This window comes from Saccopteryx leptura, chromosome 13, assembly GCF_036850995.1.
Source record: "Saccopteryx leptura isolate mSacLep1 chromosome 13, mSacLep1_pri_phased_curated, whole genome shotgun sequence".
NCBI classification, from domain to species: Eukaryota; Metazoa; Chordata; class Mammalia; order Chiroptera; family Emballonuridae; genus Saccopteryx; species Saccopteryx leptura.
In genome coordinates this window covers 24,375,964-24,402,202 of record NC_089515.1, presented here as the reverse complement: position 1 = coordinate 24,402,202, position 26,239 = coordinate 24,375,964, and the positions used below count along the sequence as shown (strand labels likewise).

At 37.2% G+C, this 26,239-nt stretch overlaps 1 protein-coding gene across 9 annotated transcripts in view; it reads right to left on the bottom strand.

The window, feature by feature from the left end:
* The window catches only part of NT5C2 (5'-nucleotidase, cytosolic II), a 191,614-nt gene that overhangs the window by 4,011 nt on the left and 161,364 nt on the right, over window positions 1–26,239 (bottom strand). For 6 of the 9 annotated variants that reach the window (XM_066354742.1, XM_066354741.1, XM_066354744.1 and 3 more), the window contains 12 exons: window positions 15,039–15,156; window positions 14,247–14,342; window positions 13,891–13,914; window positions 8,598–8,689; window positions 8,413–8,470; window positions 7,286–7,379; window positions 6,616–6,669; window positions 4,994–5,077; window positions 3,576–3,626; window positions 2,394–2,501; window positions 2,051–2,117; window positions 1,214–1,384 (listed from right to left, as the gene is read on the bottom strand). In XM_066354742.1, coding sequence (XP_066210839.1) covers window positions 1,214–1,384; window positions 2,051–2,117; window positions 2,394–2,501; window positions 3,576–3,626; window positions 4,994–5,077; window positions 6,616–6,669; window positions 7,286–7,379; window positions 8,413–8,470; window positions 8,598–8,689; window positions 13,891–13,914; window positions 14,247–14,342; window positions 15,039–15,156 — 1,017 coding nt within the window. The remainder of the gene's footprint in view (window positions 1–1,213; window positions 1,385–2,050; window positions 2,118–2,393; window positions 2,502–3,575; window positions 3,627–4,993; window positions 5,078–6,615; window positions 6,670–7,285; window positions 7,380–8,412; window positions 8,471–8,597; window positions 8,690–13,890; window positions 13,915–14,246; window positions 14,343–15,038; window positions 15,157–26,239) is intronic. The other 3 variants (XM_066354745.1, XM_066354746.1, XM_066354747.1) reach the window with 3 other exon arrangements.

The window sequence follows — 26,239 nt, the reverse complement described above, 5'->3', positions numbered from 1 at the left end:
AGATACCCTGCCTGCAGCCCGGCAGTGTTTGAACATGCAATTTCCCTTTAATTACCTTTCTTCCTGCTGAAACACCACTGTCTACAACTCTCATTCCCAATGGATGCTGAGTCTAAGCTTACGAAGTGCCAGTTCACACCCTATTTCAGGTGTGTCAGCAAAGCAAATTATCAACAGAGAATGAGGTGACTTGTCCAGAGTTACAAGTCTAGGAAATAGTCAAATCAAAAAGAAACTTCATAGGTGAAAAGTTCAAAATGTGGATAAAAGGCTAGCTAGAATATTCCACTGATAAGTACAGAGTACCACTGCCGGCATCTGCTGCGTGCTTTTCTGTTTCAGCTCCTCTCCATTTAGGTTCCCCAAAGAGAAGCCTTAATGTAACCATACATATAACACATCTTTTCTTTATGTGCTGTCTCTGGGAGAACAGTCATTTTCTGTGTTCTGTGGTTCAGATGAGGAACCCTAGTTGAGAAGGGCCGTTACCTATACCTCCTTTATACACACAGTACCTCAGTTAGGTCTCATCAGCTTTATGAGGTAGAATAGCTACTATCCTCATTCTCACATTTGAGGAAACTAAGGCAGAGGGTGTCTCAGTAACTTGCCTATGGGCCTGCAGGCATTACCTGGCACCACACTCTGGGACGCTAGCTAGGACTGGCTGAAGAGCCTGAGTGTCACATCTTTACACAGCTAAATCCACAGTGCACGTTTCTGTCTGCAGCATAGCTCAGTTCAGAGTAGGGAATTTGGCCCCATTCTCGACTTCTCAAAAGAGCAAATAAAATGTATCAGGAGGCAAGTAACACTTAAGAGTCATCAATGCCCCAGAATCATAGATCTGAGCTGGCAGCAGAAAGACAACTAGCAGCACAGTTGGACAAATCGGGGAAGACAGAGGAGAGTGGAGTTCACAGGTTAGCTAATACTGTAACAACTCAGGGAGTAACATTAACATGTTAGACTTGAAGGGATTCAAAAAGAAAGCTGGATAAGACAGCCTCATATTTCTTCAAATTCTAGACATCTGTGAACTAGCTGGCTAACTGGGAAGGAGGCATGCAAATCACTATTGGGGCCCAACTTTTGACTACCTCTGACCCCCCCATGCACAAAAAGGAATGGTTCATCAAAGGACTGATTCACAGCTGGCCATTTATATAAACTCATGTGCCAAAGATGTATAATATCAGTAATGGCTCCTTACCACTCTTATCAGTCCAGACATGAAGTTCCTGTGCAAGTTCAGGAATCACCAAGAAAGTCCGCCACCCTTGCCGTTTCTTTGATTTTAAAATGTCCCCAAAAATGTGATCTCCAATATACAAAATGTCCTTGCCCTTGGCTCCCAACAGATCACAGATTGTATCAGATGAACCTAAAATGGTAGAATAAATAACAAAAATTTTCCCATATTAAAAAACCAGCATTCTCATAACCATTATATGCTATGTTAATTTTATTCTTACAATTATGTGAGGAATACACTAGAAAAAGGGCTCACCTTTCTTAAATACAAAGAACCACAATTGTCTTTTTCTCATCATTCTTTTTATTGCCTCGAAGACAAGGCCCTCAGCTCCAATGTGCTGACCAAATCAAAGAGCAACAAAACTACATGTCTCAGCTTCAGTGATGACTGTGACCCTCAAAAGAACCACCACTTTTTCTCACACTGACTTGCCATTAAGTTGGCTTTGTTCAACTGTTTCTCCAACAAAATATGCATTGGTGTCCACCCCCTGCGAACAATCCCAAATGACTCCAGGACACTAAGAAAAAGTCTCAAATAGGGTCAAGAAAGACAGGGGGCGGGGAAAGGTCGTTTTAGTGAAAATCAAAGATTTGTTAGGACATTCTAAACTCAAACCCATTTTCCCTGACTCCTGTTGCATTAGCAGGGGAATGAAGTATTTACCTTCAGTAGATAACATCTTTAGAATACTAAAGGATATGCATGCCACCGTGCTAGGAGGACACTGATGCTTTCATGGTGAGGTCTAAGCAAAGATGTACACTAAATGAAGAGAAGTCTATGACTCACCTCCTGAGTAAACAATACCATGCTGTAAGGGGCCTGTGTAGGTACCAATTTTCAGCTTGCCAGTCTTCTGTGAGAAGAGAATATGGACTTTGTAATACTTTATCATCCGATCACAATCTCTACACAAAACGCTACTTGGCTAGGCAACCAAATAAAAGGCACTATTGAATTATATTCTTCTGAATTTTTCAGCTCTTTTTATTAAGACTAAAAGTCTTAGAACAATTTCAAAAGAGAGACACAGCTAAGTAGTTAAAAATGCCTGTTTCCTTAGACAAGAGGAGTGGGAGGAGAAACATGAAGGATAGTGTGCAAGCAGACAGACATCAGCTTCTCAACTTACAGTATCCACCTGACGCAGTACTGTGCCTTCTCCAAAAAAGAGTGGTTTCCGTGCATCCACCAAGATCAGGTCAAAGTAGGATTGCCATGGTCGATGGGAACTCCCAGGCTGATAAAGGAAAATAGCAGAAGCTGAAATATCATTCCTGTCCTTAAGGCATATTACTCTCACTCAGATGCAAGGAATGTAGAAACACTAAGTAACATCAGAAAACCCCACTATTTTATTATGTAAAAAACATACTGTGTTGTATTATAAGCCACATTCTTTTGGAAGCAGGCAAGGTGGAAATATAAATTAATGACTAATCTCTACATTTTATATAATGTCATCTACTAATTAATTTATTTCAGAGAAATTTAATATATGAAAGAAAGTGGGGGCTCACACTCTGAAATGGGCTAAAAGAGGCGCAAGGGGGCTAAGGAAAGATGTAGATCAATATCCAAGCGACAAGAGAGAGGCAGATAGGCGTCAGAACTGAAATAGTATACAAAATAACATGGAACCATTAGGAAACTTTACTGGTTATGACCTCAGAATGATGGCTGTAGGTATATAAGGGCTTTTGCTCATACTAAAGGTTAACTACAGCAGTAATGGTAAAAGTTATGCCCATTAACATTATTTCCATCCTGAAATTGAACCATGAAATTAATCCTTTAGGGTCATGCTGTGCTTTTGGGTGATCTCAAAATAGGAATTTACCAATATTTACTTGAAAAATCCTAAAATTAATATGATTAAATTGCAATGAATAGTCCTTAAATCTAAGTGAACCACATTGCAGGAATAAAGACCTCTCTGCTAATTATCAAGGTTAACTGTCCCCTTGGCACAAAACTCATCAATAACTAATAGCAGAACCTAGAAGTTGCCAAGAATATACCCATTTTCTTCTTTTCATCAAGTTATCTTCTTTAACCTGAAAATTCCAAACTTAACTCTGCATAGAAATTCTTGGGCATAAAATTATTTTGATCCCATCCTACTAACTGCCACATGAACATCTCTTTTATTTGTCTATTAATTTTTCAAATTGCTAGTGACTTTAAATTATACCTGCATCTGCATTAACTCAAATGTTAATGAAGATTTCTGAATGGGTCCTAATTCCTTAATATCAATATTCCAGGGTGATTAAATATATTCATTACTAAAAGCAATGGTCTATTAACTTACATACAGTACCTTGGGGCCATGTGGGAAATCAAACAGGTAAGTCATAATTTTCTGGGGAAAAAAAATCCAACATAAGATCCATATACTACTACAAAAGATATAAACCACTACAATCACACACAAACTTTTCATAAGACATATCTTTTATATAGGATTCATTACATTCTCATTTTCACTAAAGTTTATGAAAGCTATAAATTAATGCTTCATTATAACAAAGATACAAAAGCTTCTGACATTCTCAGTAGAACATGGATTTCTTCTAGGAGACAATCTTGTACATATTCATCCATATCCCCCTAATTCTTCTAGTGGACTGGAACACATTTTTGGAAGTAAGGGTCTTCTGAGGTAAGAACAGAGAAAATGACTCACATGGAAATAACATACCTTGGCCTTCTTACTACTGTTCCTCGACACTACTAATCAAGACAGTAAACCACTGGCTTTGTAAGACTGCTTATTCCAAATCACCAGATTTCTAAGTCAAGATTTTACATAAAGAGGCTTGAGAAGCAGCTTGAGCTGCTTGCTGATACTATGAACTTATAACTGTCTTAGCAAAAGTAAGATGAACTTAAGGAGTTAAATCGGCTTTCCTACATGCTTTAATCATGGCAAAAATGAACAAAACAAAGTGTAAGTTAAGCAGTAGTAAAACTTGATGGCTAAGAATCAAAACATCTTTGCACTATCTATTGCTGCCTGGCTCCCAACAGCAGGAAGGGAGGGCAATAAAGGGAATGACTTAAATTTATATAAATGATGTACCAAAGAGACACAGAAGCCTTTTGATTAGCACCAATGTTTAAACCCCAAATTAAAATGTTCAAGTAGCCAATTTTAATCAGGGAAAATAGTCAAAAGAAATACTTAGAGGCCCTGACCAGTTGGCTCAGTGGTAGAGTGTCTGCCTGGCATGTGATGTCCCGGGTTTGATTACCGGTCAGGGCACATAGGAGAAGCGCCCATCTGCTTCTCCATCCCTTCCCCTCTCACTGCTCTCTCTATTCCCCTCCTGCAGCCATAACTCGATTGGAGCTGGAGCAAGTTTGCTACTGATGCTGAGGATGGCTCCATGGCCTTACCCTCAGGCACTAAGAAGAGCTTGGCTGCTGAGCAACAGAGCAACACCCCCATGTGGGCTTGCCGGGTAGATCCTGGTCAGGGCACATGCAGGAGTCTGTCTCTCTGCCTCCCCTCCACACTGAATTTTAAAAAAAAAAATGCTTAGAAAAACTTGAAAATCACTTTGATGTAGATCTGGTGCTACATACATAATTTTGCTCTTTTCACTGCTTTAAAAAAGAAATGTCAAAAACTACCCTTAATAAACTACTATCCACCTCATTATCTTCACAGTTCTTTAGGCCAAAAAAATTCCTCTGTATAAATAAATATGAGTATTAAACACTTACATCTGTATATTTATAGTCACTATTGGTGGCAAGAAATACTTTCCCTACTTCCTTCATCCGGCTCAGAAGCAAAGGCAGTTTTCCCTGAAATGTAATATAATAATGAGTGAAACACAAATACATATGTGTTTTAGTCATATACTGGACTTTCATCCACTGAAATAAGAACAGGACATGCTCTTCAAAAGTTGGCTGGATGGTTTCTGATTTTTGCATTTAGAAACCACATTATCATTGTGCATAAATTAAGTATAACATGGTGTATATAATATATAGATTTTATATATAAAATGATGCATAATAATTATGTGCTTATTAAAAATATATCTCATTCCTCATGTCTGCCTCAGGAAAGAATTTAGATTACCTTGTAATCTTAGTATGTCAATTAGATGTGTTAGAGATCAGGAGAAACTGATTTTAAACATTACCAACAAAATCCTCTACATGGAAACTACTAGATACCACTTCACTTTATGTACTTTCATTTTTTTAAAAAATACCTTGCAGAGTTGAAATGACATGTGCAGGATACAATCTAGAAAGCCCAGACCCACCTATAGGTACATAAGGAAATTCTAATTCCTCATATAACCAGAAAGAAAAACACATTTTCCTTCTCTCACGGTAAATAGGCTCCTTTATAGAAACTCTCCTGGACCTCTCCTGAACTCCTCAGTGTTCTTTTTGAAACAAGGATTGAGGTGGGAATGGAGGGGAAACAGGAGGTATACAGACTGAAAACAATAAGAAATCTTTACCAAAGTACTTTGAGAAAATACAGCATTATGCTACTTTTCCTCTGTAAGAAAAGGAACTGTGTGTTTACATTTTATTTTGAAATAATTTCAGACTTAAAGTTGTAAAAAATATACTGCTCACAAAAATTAGGGGATATTTTATTGCTTCATATTCATTTTGAAATATCCCCTAATTTCTGTAAGCAGTATAGTAGAGAAGGTTTCCAAATAATCTTCATCCAGCTTCCCTTAATATTAACATCTTACATAACCACAGCAGAATTACCAAAACTAAGAAATTAACATTGACACAATACTATTAATAACTACAGATTTTTCTGAATTTTATTAGGTTTTCCACTAATGTATATATTTTAAGATATTTTAAAGCTTTTGTTATTACTTGTTGATAGGTAAAAAGAAAATTTAAATAAGTTATATATATGTACATTTTTTTTAGATGATCTAGTATGGTGGTTATGATTTGGTTTACTACTAACAGTATGACCTTGGTCAAGTTATTTAATCCCTTTATTCCTCAGTTTTTTCATCAATAAAGCAAAGATAACAATTGCTAAGTCAAGGTTGCATGAAGATTAAAGGAGAGAATGCATGCAGTCACTCAGTACACAGTCACCCCTGCAGCTGCTATTATAATTAGAGCTACATGGACATATGGAATACTGAGCCTTCTTGACTATCAACAAGCAGGGAAAGCTGTACCTAGCCCTATGCTATGGCTGAAAACTCCTGGTAATTATACTTGGCATATATGCCAAGATAAAAATACCTTCTCTTATATATTTCATTATAAGTAGGCTTGTTATTAATTTCCCTAATAGGTAAAATAAGCTATCATGTAGACTTCCCTTTATTACTTACATCTTTGACTACATACTTCTCAAGATTTTCAACTGTCTTTTCCTTAAGGGAGCCCTAGGGGAAGAAAAAAAGAAATAAGAACAAAAGCAGGCTTTAACGGTTTATAAGACTGTCAACCCATTTAAGTATTTACCAAAATAGAAAGCAGACAGACACACTAGAGAAGGCCAGGATAAATGAACAGGTGTGGTTAGCTCCAAATCTGCCTCCAAAATGTTTTAAAATATAAAACTATTATTTTAAACTAGAAATCAAAAGGCATTTCATATTTTACTCATTAAAATTTATAGTAAATGCAACTATAGTATTTATTAATGCTATTAGTTAAGTGGAAGGTATTTGAAATAAAATGGATCATAGTTATCCCCACAGGATACAGCAAGTATAATATTAATACTTAAATCTCTTCTAAGTATGTTTGGGAAATACAAACTGTAATAAGACCTAGAAACCAAGCACCACCATTAAGGAAAGACCAGTTTTACCTCCGAAAGCAGGACAATCAAAAACAAGAACAAAAGTATTTTAGAGAGCTATCACTAGGGGGCAAATCCATTTTGTTTGTTTTTAAGAGGGAAAATTCTGCTCTATTTTCACTTGGAAAGTGAAGGCCAGACTATATCAAACACATGCCAGTGGATAAGTAAGTAAAGCAGCAGCTCCTAGGTACCTTGTAATGAACCCAGTCAACAGCATCCCTGACATCCTGGAACATGCTCCGGTAAGACATGAAGAGGTCCCCATCTTTAAACCCTGTTTCACAGCTATAGAAAGATGAAAAGAACATGACAGGGAATTCAAAGGAGGTTAAATAAAATAGCACACACTGCCCAGGGACCCAAAGATTCCATTATCACATGGATCAAGGTGCTGGCTAATTAGGAAAATTAATTACTCCCTAATGGAAATCCATTTTGCCTACCAGAGATGACTCTAGTGGTTCAATGGAATACAATAACGGTGAACAAATATAAAGTGATAGAATATATTGAATGGAAGCTAAAAGGCCCATTAAAAAATATCAAGTTCTTTTATAGATCACTTTTAAAAAAACAGGTTCCCATGAAAGAAAGAAACATTTCTAACTTAAAATTGGTAATTAGGTTCTCTCCACCCTGACTTTTCTGCTGTCTGTAGATACAAAGGTACTGCCTATTTTCTATTTAGCTAGTGACTTAGCAGTCTACCAACTAGTGCCATGAAGTGGGTAAGGCATAAAGAGGATAGGAAGTTAGCAAACTCTGGCACATATGGCAGAACTTTCAGCAGTGGTTATGCAATTCCCTAAAAGGGCGAGGATAGGTAACTTATTCAAGACTTAAGCAAAATTTCACTTTAGGAAGGCTAAACAATATTATTCCTCAATCTAAATCTTGCTGGACCTGGGAATTAAACTACGTTACCATCCCTGAATGGCTCCTGGGTAGCTGCTGTGAAATGAGTAGGGGGGTTTTAGTGTAATTCTGCTTGGACAGATAATCATCACACAAACCTCCCACTCAGTTGTCACAATTAGCACCTCTGCTGGCCGTCTTCATTCCCAGGAGAAGCCAATCAGAAGTGGTCCCTTCCAAACATGGCTGCAGCACACTGGCAAGGAGAGGGGCCGAGTGGGAGGTGAGAGCCTGCATGGAGCTGCTGGTGCTGTTCCATCTCTCAGGCTGGCAATGAGGCATCTCTCACTAGCACTAAATTCACTTCAGAAAAGCAGAAAAGACCTACAATGGCCAGTTCTCTAAAACCCTGTACATTAATTTTTCTTTAAATCAACGGAAAAAAATTACAGCATATACATACCTGGTATATCTGGGACAATTAGTAAAAAAATCTACTAGGCAGGCCAACAGGTAGGTTTCTGAAAATGAAGAATAGATATTCAGAAGCTATAAGTGAGATGATTCAAACTTAGTTTACTTCCCCTGAGCAAAGGCAAATAATCATAGAAAATAAAGTATCAGTATAGAAGCACAGAATGAGTCTACCTGGTAGGTTGAATAGTGTATTCAGAATATAAAATCTTTCAGTGTCATCTCGTTGGATAAATTTATTTGGATACTGTTCTCTAGTTTCTGGTCTGAAAGAAAAAAATTTTAATTAATTGATACTCAAAAAACTAATATTATAATAACTGTGAGAAATATTCATCATTCAAATATTCTGATGGCTACATTCAAGGTAGATAAACATTACCCATGAAGATGAACAAACTTAGGTTCCAGCCCTTAAAAAAATTTTAGTCTGGTAAGGGACAATTATAACAAGGTAAAAAAATTATAACCACAAGAAAGATGCAAAGAGCTATCAGAAAACTGAGGAAGGAGAGACCATTTCAACTTAAAGGGTTGAGGAGAGAATAATTTAGGAAGGATTCGTAAAAGTGGTGTCATATGAGCTGGTCTTAAAGGCTAAGCAGACCAATTCAGAAGCTAGTCCAATTTGACTAAAGAAAGGGGAGAAGAGAAAAATAAAACTAGAAAAGTAAATTGAGGCAGATCATGGTATTCTTCGTTCAAGGGCAAGAGAGTACCACTGGCACTGTTCAAATGGAGGGATCAAGTCAGCAAAGCTGAATTGTAAAAATATTAAATCAGTTGCAGTTTTAGGATAAAATGGAAAAATAAATGTCATATGTTGCAAAAATGGCACAAATTCTTCCTAATCTCTTTGTTATGACTTTGTAGTTCCTCCAGTTATGAGACTACATCCTTGAATATAGGCTTGAATAGCAATAAATGGGATCCAAAGAGAGACTTAGAAAACTGTGCACTGGGGCTTCCCTACTCTTGCTGCACTGGGAACTCTGAGACTACTGTGTAAATGAGAGAGAACCTGCTGGAGAAGAAAAGGCTACATGCAAAAATGAGGCACCCCAGCTGACAGGCTGCCAACAGCCGCATGTGAGACGCCATTCCAGATCAGTTGAGGAACCCCAGTAGAATTGTCCAGATGAGTCTCAGAATTTTGAGCTTAAATAAAATGGTCACTGTTTAAGCTACTAAATCCTGAAGTATTTATTATGACACAAAAGCTAGCTGAGTTAAAGGACTATGAAATCAGTTAAGTGGTTACTGCAGTGGTCTAGATGAGAGCAGCAGTAGGGGCCTATCCTAGAGTAAATGTCAAAAGAAATTAAAGGGAAGAATGTATTCCAGAGGGTCTGTCAAAGTAAAATGAGCAAGACTAGGCATCTGACTGGATGTGGCAGATAAGGGACATAAAAAATCAAAGATAATGATGTTCAAAAAAGAAAATTAAAAACCAAAGATAATGATGTTCACGATGTTCACATTAAGGTGTCTCTCAGAGGGTAATTGTTCCATCAGCAGAAATATGAAAACTGGATAATAGGTAGATGTAAAAGGAGTTTTATTATGGATACATTAAGCTCAAAGTAAACAGATTTTTATAGGCAATTAGAAACAAGCGTCAAACACTTAAACAGAGATTCAGGTTTGAGAGAGAACATCTATGCCAGGGGTCCCCAAACTTTTTACACAGGGGGCCAGTTCACTGTCCCTCAGACCGTTGGAGGGCCGGACTATAAAAAAACTAGGAACAAATCCCTATGCACACTGCACATATCTTATTTTAAAGTAAAAAAACAAAATGGGAACAAATACAATATTGAAAATAAAGAATAAGTAAATTTAAATCAACAATCTGACCAGTATTTCAATGGGAACTATGCTCCTCTCACTGACCACCAATGAAAGAGGTGCCTCTTCTGGAAGTGCGGCGGGGGCCGGATAAATGGCCTCAGGGGGCCGCATGCGGCCTGCGGGCCCGTAGTTTGGGGACCTCTGATCTATGCACAGATAGAATGTGAAGCCATGAAAACTGTTAGAGGAACTCATTTAACGAGTCCAGAGAGCCTGACCAGACAATGGTGCAGTGGATAGAGTGCCGTACTGGGATGCAGAGGACCCAGGTTCAAAACCCCGAGGTCACCAGCTTGAGTGTGGACTCATCTAGTTTGGTTTGCACAAGGCTCACCAGCTTGAGTCCAAGGCTGCTGCTTGAGCAAGGGGTTACTCGGTCTGCTGGAGTCCCCCCCCCCTCCCAGTCAAGGTACACATGAGAAAGCAATCAATCAGCAACTAAGATGCTGCAACAAAGAACTGATGCTTCTCATCTCTCTCTCCCTTCCTGTGTGTCCCTATCTGTCCCTGTCTCTCTCTGTCTCTCTGACACAGTCCAGAGAAAGGGAAGACAGAGAATGTATTCATGGAGAACACTTAGGGTTTAAAAGAAAAAAGCCAGCGAAACTGAAGTTGTTAGATATGCCTGAGAACCTTGGAAAAAATGAAGCATTACAAGAAGAGGAAGGGGATAGTATTAAGGAAAATATTACAGAGAAACTGAAAGGGAGAAAAACTAAAATATAAAAACACACAATTCTAGCCCTGGCCATGGAGCTCAGTCAGTTAGAGCACTGTCCTCATAGGCCAAGGTTGCAGGTTCTACCCTCGGTCAGGACACATATCATACAAGAATCAACAAATGAATGCATTAATAAATGGAACAACAAATTGATGTTTCTCTTACCTCTCTCTAAAAATTGATAAAAAAAATTTTTTTGAACTGCACAATTATAGTGAACTTATGGAGATAGCAAATCTAAATAACACCAAATTAAGTTCATACTCAGAGTACCCTGGGTAAAGTCCTGCTTGGGTTTGTTAAATACAAATGGCATAAACTTTAGTTAGAACTATAAAGCCACATTATTTCCTGTCTTTGTCACTCATGTGAAATAACAGTTCCAATAAAGAATAACTTTTGTAGACTATATCTTCTAGCCTTCTAAGACTTTCTGTAATGAAAATTAAGGTGAAAGGGAATAGTAATGATGTGCTTTCCTTAGGTTGAGTAAGATGATACACTTTCCTGTTTCTTCCCTCATTAAAGAGTAATTCCTTTACATAAGGATAGTTAACAGTTATTAAGCAATTAGAACCCAAACTGACTTAAAAATGTAGCTAACAATTACATTTTGTTTAAATTAAGTGTCAAATCACACTAATATAGCTTTTAAATAAAAATTAATTCGGAGGAGGTATTGTATTATAAAGGAAGGAATGTTAGACTTGGATGAAAAAGTTATACATAGTACAGACTTTCTACTACCCTAGGATAACATTATTTTATTCTAAAATTTTAAAAGCCTTTGCCATTGTTCAAGAGTCCCCAAATCAGCAAGGCATGTAAGGTGCTTGCCTGATAAGAGCCCTAATACCCCTTCCAGCCCTGTCTACCACCTACTTCAATACCTCTCTCTCCCTCATCTTCTGTTCTGTCTCTCTCTTCTTCTCCATGGACTTTTCCTTTTGACTCTTAAGACTATATAGTGCTGCCTGACCAGGCAGTGGCGCAGTGAATAGAGCTTCATTCAGACTGGGACCCAGGGGACCCAGGTTTGAAACCTCAAGGTTGCCAGCTTGAGCACGGGCTCACCAGATTGAGTGTGGGGTCACTGGCTTGAGCATGGGATCATGGACATGACCCCATGGTCGCTGACTTGAGCAAGTGGTCACTTGCTCTGCTGCAGCCCCCCCTCCCCGTCAAGGCACATATGAGAAAGCAATCAATGAACAACAATTAAGGAGACTAAGGAGCTGCAATGAAGAATTGATGCTTCTCATCTCTCTCCCTTCCTGTCTGTCTATCCCTATCTGTTCCTCTCTCTGTCACTGTCACCCCCCCCAAAAAAAAGAAAAAAAAAGAAGAAAAAAGGCTATACAGTGCTTAAGTGCTAGTTGAATGATCTGCATTTATCCATAAGTAACTTATTTTTGCAACACTATTAAATATACTTCCAAAGGAGCTATTTGGAAACTTTACTAGCTTAGTTAGGGAAAGAAAGAAGGTGTGTGAATATTGAGTTAGTAACTCTAACTGTAGTACTATTTATAGAACTGCTTCTCTTCCTTTTCTTCCTTGACTACCCTTCCTCCCATAACACAAAAATCCCTTTTCAGCCATTAATAAATAGAATGTTCCTTCATCTTCACTGGAATTCTGAATTATCATGACAATAACCATATGTAAAATAGCTTAGGTTGCTAGTACTATTTGCAATCACTTCATGTTCTAAATCCTGCATCCTGATATTCATGGATCTTGAATGAACCCTCATTAGAGAAGTGAAGGGGCAGATATGACAGTGAAAGAGGCCTGTCCAGATGTTTCAAGGTGGGGTGGTTTACGTCACACTTTTCTCACATATATACTTGGAAATCTTTGAGCCTGTGTAATATAAGCTGAAGATTCTTTTATAAAATGCTTCAGTTCTAAGTAGGGTGACCTCCGATTTAAAGGAAACTCTAGCCTGACTGGTGGTGGCACAGTGGATAGAGTGTCAACCTGGGACCCAGCAGTACCAGGTTCGAAACCCAGAGTACTAGGTTCAAACCCCCGAGGTTGCTGACTTGAGCATAGACTCATCCAGCTTGAGCACAGGATTGCCAGCTTGAGTGTGGGATCATCAACATGATTCCATGATCACTGGCTTGAGCAAGGGGTCACTGGCTCGACTGAAGCCCCCACACCCTTGCCCCCCGAACTCCCTACCCCCATCAAGGCAAGCATGAGAAGCAGTCAATGAACAACTAAACTGCCGCGACCACAACATGATGCTTCTCATCTCTCTCCCTCACCCACCCCTGGCTAAAAAAATTTAAAAATAAAGGAAACTGTAGTACAGTTTCAGTTTGTGCCTCTTATCACAAAAATGGTTTTTACCAAAAAGACATCTCTTTATCAATTTCAATGTAGACTGTGCAGTTTTTAGAATCTTTGTCATTGAGAATCAATAATACATGGCAAGGTTACACAAGCGACTGACACGTAACCTATTTTGGTCTTAAGAGTTGCTCTGACCCTAATACAGTGTCAGTGATAAATTAGGTAAGTATAGTAGAGAAAAATGTATAACTCTAAAGCCACAACTATAGAAGTTGTCAAATGGCAGCACTGTGATTTTTAAAGAGAAAATTGAGATGTTTTCACCAAAAAATTGACACAAAATTTTATCTGCTGTTTACTAGGGTAGAGAGTCCAAATTAGTAAAACTAATGAAAATATTCTGATTATGAAAATAAAGTTTCTCCTTATTTGTTTTAAATATCACCCTGTATTCATTTATAATCCATTTTAAATTTTAACATAAATATCTGAAGCTATTCATTAGAATATAAAAAAATAATGGACTGTTAAAAAAATCTTAGTAATTTACATTGTAGTTTTAAATTTTTCAAAGCACTTTTATGTACATACCTCTTCTGAGCAGCTACCTGAGAACTGTATTAAAAAGGAGAAAATAAAAATCTTAGAATTCAAATAAGTCAAAGCCACTTACAGTTCTTTTTGGACAAGTTTCGAAATTAGCTTTGTTGGATGTTGTATAATTAGAAAGCAGTTATTTTAAACAAAAGATAACTGCTAGCCACATATATAAGTCAGTTTGGGTCTTAACTGTCTAATAAATAATTGTTAAGTATCCTTATGTAAAAGAATTGCTCTTTAATAACAAAAAAATAGTAAAGTATATTAAATCAGGTAAACACTGTCATCTTCATATTGTTTGACTATAAAAACATTAGTAAGAGGTTAAAAGGTTTCTTTGTACTCACCCCCTTATGAAGTTAAATCCATGTGCACAGACCAAGAGGTTTCCATAAGCATCAACTTTCAAAAGATTTCCATATAGTGTATCAAAGACAAGTCCCCTATGTGAAAATGAAAGCATTATCAATAATGCAAATACAGGCAATAATCTTACATTGCTCAGTCACCATGAACCAAACTCAACTCATTCAAGCTTTATGGCAACTCTATCTAGTATGTCCCAAAACAACATAACCCTGGAGGTTTAAGTGAGTGAATGAAATCTTAAAAACTCATTTCAGAGCAACTAAAAAATATTTACTGCCTAGAAATATAATCACAACTGTTTACTGGAAGGAATTAGGTGTAAACTATAATTCTTCTTACTACAGCTGGTTCCATTCTAAAACAGTCTTTTAATTTCCTTGGAGAACTGAGCTGGATTACATGTCCTTCTATCAGATGGTATGTATATAAGGGACATATATATATATATGATGGTGACATCTCAAATTAATGTCTTTCTTAATCTTAAATCTTTCCTATCAAATCCATTAATGCAAACTGTCAAGAGGCTCCTGATTACCAAGCCAAGAGTATTAGCAGAACGTGTAACTGCTCTTTGTGACTGATTACTGCCCATCAGTTTTTAATCCCTTTTCTTTTCCATAAATGGATCTTCTTCATTAACAATAAACTAAGTTCAATTCAAAAACACCACAAAGAATCTTTTTATTTATTTTTTTGGCCAGGAATGCACTTGGAATTATTAATTTGGGGATAAAAGGACCTTAATCCAAAAAATCTTTTTAAATTACCTGGTAGGGAATGTAGAATCATAAGCAAAGCTGAGCAGCTCTTGAGGATAGCCAATAGAAACTAATCTCTCCACAGTAAGCTCAAAACCAAGGGACTCATACTCCGGGGACTTGTACACTGCACAAAGAAGAGGTTCTCATTAAAACACCGCAAATTAAAACTGAAGGCAAATGAGTGAATTTCTCCTCTTTCCCAGTTCCTCCTCCCTTTTCCTAAATCTGCCACTTTTCTTCTTTTCATCTAAAACCCATGTTTTGTATTGCCCCAAGTAATCACAAAACTCAACTGTTAGTCTGTGGAAACAGGTCATATTATAGTAGGAGCAGCAACAACAGGTAAATTATCAAGCACTTTGGAATAGGACCTACAGTTTTAAGAAATCTAATCCAAACATTTTTTCCCTCCATTCTTTCATGCCTACAATCTAATGGAAGGGGAAAAATAAGCACAGCTGTGGTATCAACCATGAGAATGTAAGTAAAACAGAAAAGTAGGTAGAGAGTTTTACATATATATATATATATATATATATATATATATATATATATATATATATATATATATATAGATGTATGTTGAAGGTTCAATGGTGTGCATAACTGGTGTAGGAATCTTCCAAAATGAGCTTCTTCTAGGTAGTGGCTTTATATTCCTTCTTTAATCAGCGTGATTCTATTTGTCAGGATTTAACTTGCTTTCTCATCAGCCCTAACAATATTATAGTCATCAAAACTGTATTCTACAAGTTATTACTGCAAAGTCAACCATAAAAGACATGTCTGAGATAATTAGGAAAATCGAGATGTGAACTAGGAGTTAGACATTAAAGAACTATGATTCATTTTATTAGATGTGATTGTGGAAGGACTAGAATGTGCAAGTATATGTATAATATACTGTGTTTTTCGCTCCATACGATGCACTTTTCCCCAAAAAAAGTGGAGGAGAAAATGCTGATGCATCTTATGGAGCAAATATTCATTTTTTTTTAAGCTGCTGCGGGGCACTGCACTGGTAAACATATGTAGAATGAGTGCCAGCGGGAGTGTAATCATACCCACCACAGCGGTGTGTGGAACCCTGGCATCTGCTGAGTGATTTCCTGGGGTCTTACCAGCCAGTTGCAACCTCTCAACATTTCCGTCAACAAACCGTTTAAAGGCTTTATGAGAGAAGAGTGGAACAAATGGATGGCTGCTGGTAATCATGATCTGACACCAGCTGGATGAATGAAGAGATCCGCTATCACTCAAGTTTGTGAATGGGTGAAAACATCATGGCAGTCAGTGAAGAGTGAAACCGTGGTATGGTCATTCAAAAAATGTGGCATTAGCAATGCCTTAGATGGCACTGAAGATGGTATCATATATGAAAATTGCAAAGTAAGCGATACCAGTGATTGTGAGCAACTGAGCTTCTTAAATTCTGACACCAGCGATGATGAGTTCCTGGGGTTCCTGGACAACTAGAAGAGTATTTGAACACTACAGTCTCTTCTCATTTGTTAATAATAGTGCTAATGGTCGTTAATACTGCTGTAGAGTTTACACTGCTGAAATATTATTGTGGTATATTTTATTAAATATTTTAACACACCATTTGGTTCAGATTTTTTTTTTTTCTTATTTTTCTCCTTAAAACCCTAGGTGTGTCTTATGGTCAGGTGCGTCTTACGGAGTGAAAAATATGGTATATATCCTAATCTGCCAAACAAGCATACTGTTTTCTATAGGTGAGATAAAATGGATTTTGAAATATGGGCTTTCTCTCTTATATTGTATTTGTATATGTCTGAAATTTTCTATAATGAAAACAACTTTAGAATCATCACTGCAGTTCAGCATAAAGAAAATGTTGCTCCTTGAATTTCTTCCAAATGAAAAATTTAGGTGAGCACCCTTCCATCAGTCTCAAAGAGTGGGTAAGCCATATTTAAAAAAAAAAAAAAAAAGAGAGAGAGAAAGAAAGATGCTATCTTGCTAAATAACAAATGAGGCCAAAAACAAATCCATTCTAGCCCTGGCCAGATAGTTCGGTTGATTAGAGCATCGTCCCTGTACACAGAGGTTGTGGGTTTGCTCTCCAGTCAGGGCACATAAAACAGATCAATGTTTCTGTCTCTTCCTCCTACCCCCCAAAAAAATCAATAATAAAATTTTTTTAAATGCAACTATTATCATTACATTACTATAGTTCTCCTATCTAGGATTAACATATAGCCCATGGCCCCAACTGATTTTTTTCATTGCATCTGGTCTGCCTGTACAAGTTAATGCTAGTATTTTAATGAGTACAATTCAACTTTCCCTTTCCAAATGCAATCCTTCAGAATATTTCTGAAAATACATAAAAGAAACCATAATATTGGTTGCCTCCCCAGAAGGCAGACGAATGGCTGAGAGGCAGGAAGGAAGAAGGGAAGACCTTGTGAACTTCTTTTGCATTTTTTTAAAACTTGTAACAAATTAATGTATTTATCTATTTTTAAAATTAAATTTTAAAAATTTTAAAGCAATGCAAGCATTCAAAGTCCTTTAACATTTGTCATATTTAAAAAGCCTAGACTTTTTAAGGTCCTTAAGAAGATGCCCTGAGTCTCATCTCATCAGAACAGTGCTCCAGAAAGCTATCATTTCTTTTGTTGTCTCCGGGGTATTAATAATTTGATTCTAATGCTAACTCCAGCAAATATTTTCAAACCTGGCTATAGCCCCCCCCCCAATTTCAGCCCTATCCTTACCCCTTCATCCCCTCCCCAAAACTTTTTGAAGCCTCAAGTGTGGAATTCTTAAATCTAGATCAGCGGTTCTCAACCTGTGGGTCGCAACCCCTGTGTTTTGGTCGTTCGACCCCCGCCAGGGTTGCGACCCACAGGTTGAGAACCGCTGATCTAGATGATATACACTGTGGTAAAGGAAATGTTAAATATTCATACACATTAACAGGGTAAGAGCAGGTATATTATCATAAAAGCAGGAAAGCATGGTATTAACTGATGTCAATTTGAATTAGTTTGAGAATATAAAATAAACATCTCTCACACTCCAACCAGTGCTTCCACCCAATGGAAAGTAACATTTTAACAAAATTCCCTAAAACAAAAAATTACTTCTAAATCTACAAAAGCCTCACTTATTTCAAACAATATTTAATAATACAAAATTCCAGTATAGCTAACCAATCTGGATAATCCACTGATTCTTTTATGATTTGGCCCATATAAAATGTTTCCAATTATTAATTTTTCAAAAGGATAATTTGCTGGATATGCCTTAAGAATGGAGACAAAAAACAAACATTAAACACACCTACACAGGCTCACCCCTAAATGAGTAATTTTCCCTAGTTACAGAATCAAGTAATTACAGAGAGATGGAGTAATGGTGATTAAACCTATGTCTATGAGACAGTTTGCACTGAAACCCAAATCAAATTATTCAGAATGTTTAATGAAAAAAAAAATACGGGGGGGGGGGGGGGATCTCAAATCCCTATTTTGCCAGGACAAACCCTAGAAAAGCAGAAAATAAAACCCTACAAACTTGCCACATTGTGTTTATTCCAGGACAGAAGTCAGTATTCAACTCAGATGACTTGCTAAAGATTCCACCTATAGATATATTCAATATTTTGAATTTCCTTTCCCTAAATGAGTTTAGGGAACTTCCCACAAATATGATGTACATTCCCCATTTGCTGACCTGAAGTTACATAGCAAGTACAAACATAGATGAAGCCAGACTTTAGGTCCCCCTAGGTCTCAACCAAAGCTCTCTGTGGCAGGGCATACTATACTACCCTGCTAAAAATGAATTTTTAAATTGCATAGCCCATCAAAACACGAGCTTAGGTGTTGAAATCCACTCTATCCCTCAAATTTCTTTTATCTAGCCCTATATCAATTGCTCTAGTCACAGATAGGAATGGATTTAGCAGAGTCCAAGTTCCATTTTGACATCCCTGTCTATTTCACTAAGCTCTATATTAATCAGTAAGAACTACGAGCTATTGACATTTTCTCATAAGCTTCTGGGATAATCATTTCAGTAACACGAACACCCAGGTCATTAAATCATCTGCCAGGGAATAAGTACAACCAGGGCTGGAGAAGCAGACTGCAGCTTGCACAGAGCATGAATTTAGATGTTTTGTTCTAAGTGTCCCTTGGGAATAATCACAATTTGTTCTAGCCTAATAAAAAAAATGACTTTCCTGAAGCCTACAAAGTACCACTGTTCCTTGAAAAATAAGTAAATAAATACATAGATAAAAAGTATAAATTCCTTTTTTTTAAAACAAAGTCAGCACTGACATGTGGGAAACCACACACATTACCTCTGACTATAGAGCACTAGGCCTCTCCACAGCTACAAAGGTTATTTCAATTTCTGTCACAAAACTGGCCAAAAAATGATACATAGTTTCAAGCTCACCTCTTACAACTGATTTCCCAAAACACAACTAGTAGCTTCTAAGTAAACATAATCTCACACATGTACTGCTTATTTCTTCCTCCAGAAAGTCCTCAGCCTATCCTAATGTACACAGTACACAAAGACAAAAGAAAAAGTTATTTTAAGGGCCAAAGTCCAAAAAGAGGACTGCTTTAGCCACTAGGGCAGCACACAGTGTTCTCAGGTTACGTAACCAGCCTATAAAGAGAACAACCAAAGCTTTGAAAGCTAAGCTAGTGAGAGCATTTCAAGATATTCTTTACCCCATCTTCTGCAAGGAAAAAAACAGTTCTTCAAAAGAAATCAACTGCATGTTGTGGGGATGAACGTTGTGAGCTCTGAGTAGATGCTGTTCATACCAGACAGAACTAAGATTAGAGGAGAGAGTTTCTTTGGAATAAGCCAAAACTTCCTGCAGGAAAGTCTGGAATTCTCATGCACTTTTTACCTTTGCCACCAAGACACACTATGGTAGTATTTTACAGATTTTAGAAAAAAAGGGATGGGGGCAAACCTCTACAGAGGTTCCAGCCTAGCAGAGTGCTGCTGCCAAAATGAGAACTCACATGAGGCAGATGCAGATGCAGAGTGTGTCACTCCAGTCTTGAAGGAGTTACACTGGCTCTCCTGTTAAAAAAAACAAAATAAAGCAACAAAACAAAAACAAAAACAGGTTTTAAAACTGTTGTGATGGGCTGGAACGGAGAGACACTATTTGGAAATTAGTATTTATAAGAATTATTGCCCCCTCCTATTTAGAAGCCATCACTAAAATTCATCTAATTGGCCAAAACAAACAAGGGTATTGAAAATAAGCCTAAGTATTGTGCATTATTTACTTTTCTGGCACCCTGAGCCTAGAATACAAGCCAAGTCTGATCTTGAAATGTTAAGTCAAAAGAAAAAATAGAAAAATTAACTTATTTTGTCTTAGTTTATTTTCTCTAGTATATTTCAGGTTAATATGGTAGAAACTTAATACAGCTCGTAAACAGTGATAAAATTGAAACGAACTAAACAAAATTATAAGAATAAACCAGAGCAGTCTGATCTTGCTTTTAAACACTCATTTATACTAAGTCTACCTATACCTAACTTCCTACTTTTTTACCATTTCACTACCTATATTTGTCATCATGATATAGATAAGAACCAACTTCATGCTGCTAAAACCCTTACCAGATGGTCCAAAAGTGAAATAAAAGGAAAATTTTTATAAGGTCTACTGGAAAGTTCTGTCCGTTTTTGGAATAAAACAAAATACAAATTTTTCTTACTGTCAATAAACTTTATTAAATAATATAATTGCCATTATTATTAATGATTTCTTGCCAGCGTGAGGGCAATTTGTATATCCCATTTTTGAAAAACGTTTTATCTTTTGATGCGAAAAATTGAACCAGTGCTTGTTTGATATCTTTTTCATTTTTGAATTTTTTGCCCTTCAAAAAATTTTGTAAGGACAAAAACAAGTGATAGTCGGAGGGTGCTAAGTCCGGGGAATATGGTGGATGCGACAGACATGCTTCTGTAGCCTTTCTTCCTTGTTGAAATTCGTAAAAATTACAGTGGCGTAAATGAACTTTATCAGTAGCCATGGGTACACTATCGCTTCACACATAAGACTAACGTGAATCAACTTTGTTCTAGTTAATTTGCTACATCAGTATGTATACATTAAGTGATAAAAATGGACAGAACTTTCCGGTAGACCTTATATTTTGGTTCTGTCAGTAGATATTTGTCCTTAGTAAGCAGTCATATTATTCTACTTGAATAATGTTAAAGGCACTACTCAGTTTAGTAAAATAACTGATTCAAAGACACATGAAGAACCCTTAACGATTACTGATACTTTAAAGCAGCGGTTCTCAACCTGTGGGTCGCGACCCAACAGGTTGAGAACCGCTGCTTTAAAGATATGTATTATTTTAACTTTATAGGGAGCCATTTCCCTAGAGACATTTAGGCTAAACATATGGTTAAGTCTCCTCCAACTCCTGGACTTTTTGTGAAAGGGAGATGGTACTACACAGAAGAGCAATAATGACTAAATATAATGTCTAAAAGTCCTAAAAACATTACAACTAGTAGAAACCACCACCACCAATCACTATGAAAAACAATCCAATCCAACCACCCAAGAATAGTTATTTGTGCTTATGCTATAAATGTGATCAACATTAACATTGTCTAGTTACTTAGGCTATGCAATATTGGTTCTCTGAGACTATAATTTAAAAATTTTAATTGAGGAAATTTTAAATAAAATCTTTTCAGTTCTCATATAAACAGACCCTAGAGAACTTTTTCTACTTTTGAAAATTATTTGAAGACCCTAACACAATAACAGACATAATAAAAAATTTTATAACCAAACTGAAATCACAAATGACCTAAAAAAGATGTTGAAAATTTCTAAAAACAATCTCCATTTTAATTTACTTAAAATACAAAAGCTAGATACCATTCAATACTTTTATAGTAATATAAAATAAAAACAACTCCCAGATGGCTAGATATATAAATAAGTGAAAGACTGCTAATTACAATTCACTGCAATGCAAAATTAAATAGTAATTAAAATATTTATTTGTTTGAAAATTAATGAGTATTAGAAGAATGTTTATTTATTTAGTGAGAGGAGGGGAAATAGTGAGACTCCTACATGTGCCCTGACCAGGATCCTCCTGGCAGTCCCTATCTGGGGCCGAGCCACTGGCTTCAAGAGGGGAAGAGAAAAAGAAGGGGAGAAGAAAGGGAAGAGAAGCGGATATGTGTGCCTTGACCAGGAATCAAACCTGGGCCATGAGCATGCCGGGCAGATGCTCTATCCACGGAGACACCATCAGGGCCAGTACGTTTTATATAAAGTACATTTTATCACTTTTTAAAAGGAGAAAAAAAAGGTGCTCTACCTTGTTTGAAATGTCTTCAATGACGGTATACAACAATGTATAATATTTCTTACTTTAGACTGATTTTTCACCCCTTTAAATGACTCTTATGCCAGTAAGTTTGGAAAGGATATATAATAGCTGACAGAAACACGATCTGAGTGCCCTGGACTATGGTCCAAAAAAAACACACCATGCAAAATGTTCATTTAAACGTTAAGTAAGTACATCAATTCCAATAACAATAAAACAAGATCAGAGTCATCTATGTTTCTCCTCATCCATGTATAGGAAAAAAAATGTTAATTATATTAAACTTTATTAAAATAAAGTTAAAACTATATTAAACGTTATAGTTTTTTCCTATACATAGCTACAATAATGTTTAATATATAAATTAGACACTTAAGAGATTAACAATAAACTAGAACAATTATAATATACTGCAATAAAAGTTATGTAAACGTGGGCTCTCTCCAAATATCTTACTGTACTATACTCATCCTTCTTCTTGTGATGATGTGAGATGATAAAATGCCAAATCTATTCCTGAGTCTGTGTGACCATCCCTTACTGGCAGTAAAGGGCTTGGTATCACTCGTTTCAGGGATCCCTTGCTGAAGACTTCAATGCTTTCTAGCGCAACACATTACTGTCAATCAGAACACCTTTTCTGTTCATGTCTTCCACCCACAAATTTAATACCTTTCCCATTTTAACTAAGCATTTATCACACAGTGACCGAAACTCCTGCAGCTTGAGGTGCAACAGAAAAACAAGCACTAATTCTTTTTCCTTTTTCACAATTATATGGACAGAAGATTCATTCTTACTGTAGAGCTTAGTAACCTCAGCATATGATTTTTTTCTTAGCAAGTCAAAAACTTTTACCTCTTTAGTTAACGGAAGCACTTATAAAGTGCTTCTCTTTAGCATATCCAAATTGTGTTTTGGGCTATTAAGTAAAATAAGACTTACTTGAACACAACCACTGCACTACCACAACAGTAGATTTAATAATTGAGATGGCTACTAAGTGACTAACAGGCAAGTAGTATATACAGCAAGGAAAAGTAGGAAAAGGGATGGATGACTCACATCTCAGGCAGGACAACACAAAATTTCATCATGCTACTCAGAATGGCATGCAATTTAAAACTTATAAACTATTTCTGGAATTTTCCATTTAACTTTTTCAGGCCATGGCTGACCACAGGTAACTAAAACTGTTGTAGAAAGCAAAACTGGGCATGAGGGGGAATGCTGTACTCTGCATGAGAGTAGGAGGAGAGATCAAAGTTCCTGAGATGTTTCTGCTAGCAGTCGGATAATCCTCTGATTTACCAGCACCAAGAACTACATAATGGCCCTGGCCAGCTGGCTCAGTGGTAGTGTGTCAGCCCGGCGTGTGGAAGTCCTGGGTTCGATTTCCGGCCAGGGCACAGGAAAAGTGCCCGTCTGCTTCTCCACCCTTACCCCTCTCCTTCCTCTCTATCTCTCTCTTCCCCTCCTGCAGCCAGGGCTCCATTGGAGCAAAGTTGAACCAGGCGCTGAGGATGGCTCCATGGCCTCCACCTCAGGTGCTAGAATGGCTCCGGTTGCAACAGAGCAATGCCCCAGATGGGTCAAGCATCGCGCCCTGGTGGGCATGCCAGGTGGATCCTGATCAGGCACAGGAGGGAGTCTGTCTCTTTGCTTCCCCGCTTCTCACTTTAGGGGGGAAGAAAAAAAAGAACTACATAGTTTCTTTTAATTCTTCCCTGGTATTCTTAATAGTTTTATTCTATGTTCTCTCCCCACTTTAGGCTTGTAATACAAAGTGCTTAGGTTTGAGATAATTGGATTTCATCCCTAGTGGTTAATGATGTGGCCTAGAAAAGGAGAGGAAAGCAGAAAAATTCAAAAGGGAGCAATCTAAAATGTATTTTCAGCCCCTCTTAAGATTTTTTTAATTGAAAAAACAAACAAATAAACCAGAATCCTAACGATATTTGGCTTCATTCCCTTAAGGTTATTTCTAAAAATTAAAGAAAAATTCTGTAAAAATAAATTGTATAAAACTATTCATATTTGAGGATTATATTCAAATTAAAGAGAAAGGTGCATTTTGCCCTCAGGAAGATTTCCATTTTGTGAAAAACAAAAATATATTTTTTAAAATTAGCTTTTTCTCATCTTGATAGAGGTCAGTTGATCATTTATGTTCCCCTGAGAGCTGGGAGCAGCACAAAAAATGGAAACTGACCTATGTTTAAATTCTAGCAATGAGTCTTAAATCCATTGCTAGCTATATATAAATCATTTTACCTCTTGACTTGGTGGCTTTACTTGTAAAATGGAGCTAGTAATCCATATCTCAATGGGCTGTTGGGAGGATTAAAAGGTACACTGTATATAAAGTATATTTTCTAAGACATAATAGTGCATGCTTAATAAATGTTTGCTCTCTTCCTCTTGACAATTTCTCAGAAAAAAAATGGGAGAAACTAGACACTGGCCATGGCCTCCATTAGTTCTGAAATGGTGACAGAAATAAGAAACTCATTGTTAAATCAAAATGGTTCAGAACCTGAAGGTGTTGGAGCTGGCAAAAAAAATGGAATGTGTCTCTTCTTGGATCTTCAAGCCCAAGAGGAAAAAAAACAAACAAAAAGCAGACTTCTTAATTAAAAAAGAAAAATCAACCCTGGCCAGTTTGCTCAGTGGTAGAATGTCACCCAGCATGTGGATATCCCGGGTTCAATTCCCAGTCAGGGCACACAGAAGTGCACATCTGCTTCTATATCCCCCCCCCTCCCTTCTCTCCTCCCCTCCACCCTCCTGCAGCCATAGCTGGACTGGTTCGAGCACAGAGTACATCAGCAGGGTGCTGAGGATGGCTCCAAGGAGCCTCCACCTCAGGCGATAAAAATAGCTTGGTTGTGAGCATGGCCCCATACGCGCAGAGCATCAGCCACAGAGGAGGGATGCCAGGTGGATCTCATTGGGGTGCATGTGGGAGTCTATCTCCTCTCATCTCACTTGGAAAAGAAGAAAAAAAAATAATACATAAATAAGAAAAATCAAGATGGTATCCTCAATAAGCCACATTAGAAATAATAATACATTTTCATAATCCTAAACCAAGAGTAACTCTAAATTTGTGAAGGGCATTAAGTATATGTTAACAAACATTTCCCCACCCCACCATCTAAAACTGTTGCTCTATTTATTTTCTCTTGAGGTAAAGACTTCTGAAAATTTTACTATTCTACATATATAATTTTGATGTTAATGCCATGGAACTTATTGTTTTAAGTCTTCCACAGAACCACACAGGTCAACTACTTCTTTCCACTGAAGAGTTCTTATTGTTTAAAAAACAAACAGCCTGACCAGGCAGTGGCGCAGTGGATAGAGCATCACACTGGGATGCGAAGGGCCAAGGTTCGAGACCCTGAGGTCACCAGCTTGAGCGCGGGTTCATATGGTTTGAGCAAAAGCTCATCAACTTGGACCCAAAGTCGCTGGCTCGAGCAAGGGGTTACTCAGTCTGCTGAAGGCCCATGGTCAAGGCACATATGAGAAATCAATCAATGAACAACTAAGGTGTCGCAACAAGAAACTGATGATTGATGCTTCTCATCTCTCCCCCTTCCTGTCCGTCCCAATCTGTCTCTCTCTGTCTCTGTCACAAATAAATAAAATGTCAACGTGGCATAGAAATCTTATAAATAAACTAATAAAAACATAAAATATGCGTAGCTCACTTTACAAGGGTAACTGATGATCATCTCTGAAAAATTGTTTTAAGGTATTAGGTGGCATTCAGATGAAATAAAGATAACAATCTTCCCAATGTTAATACTG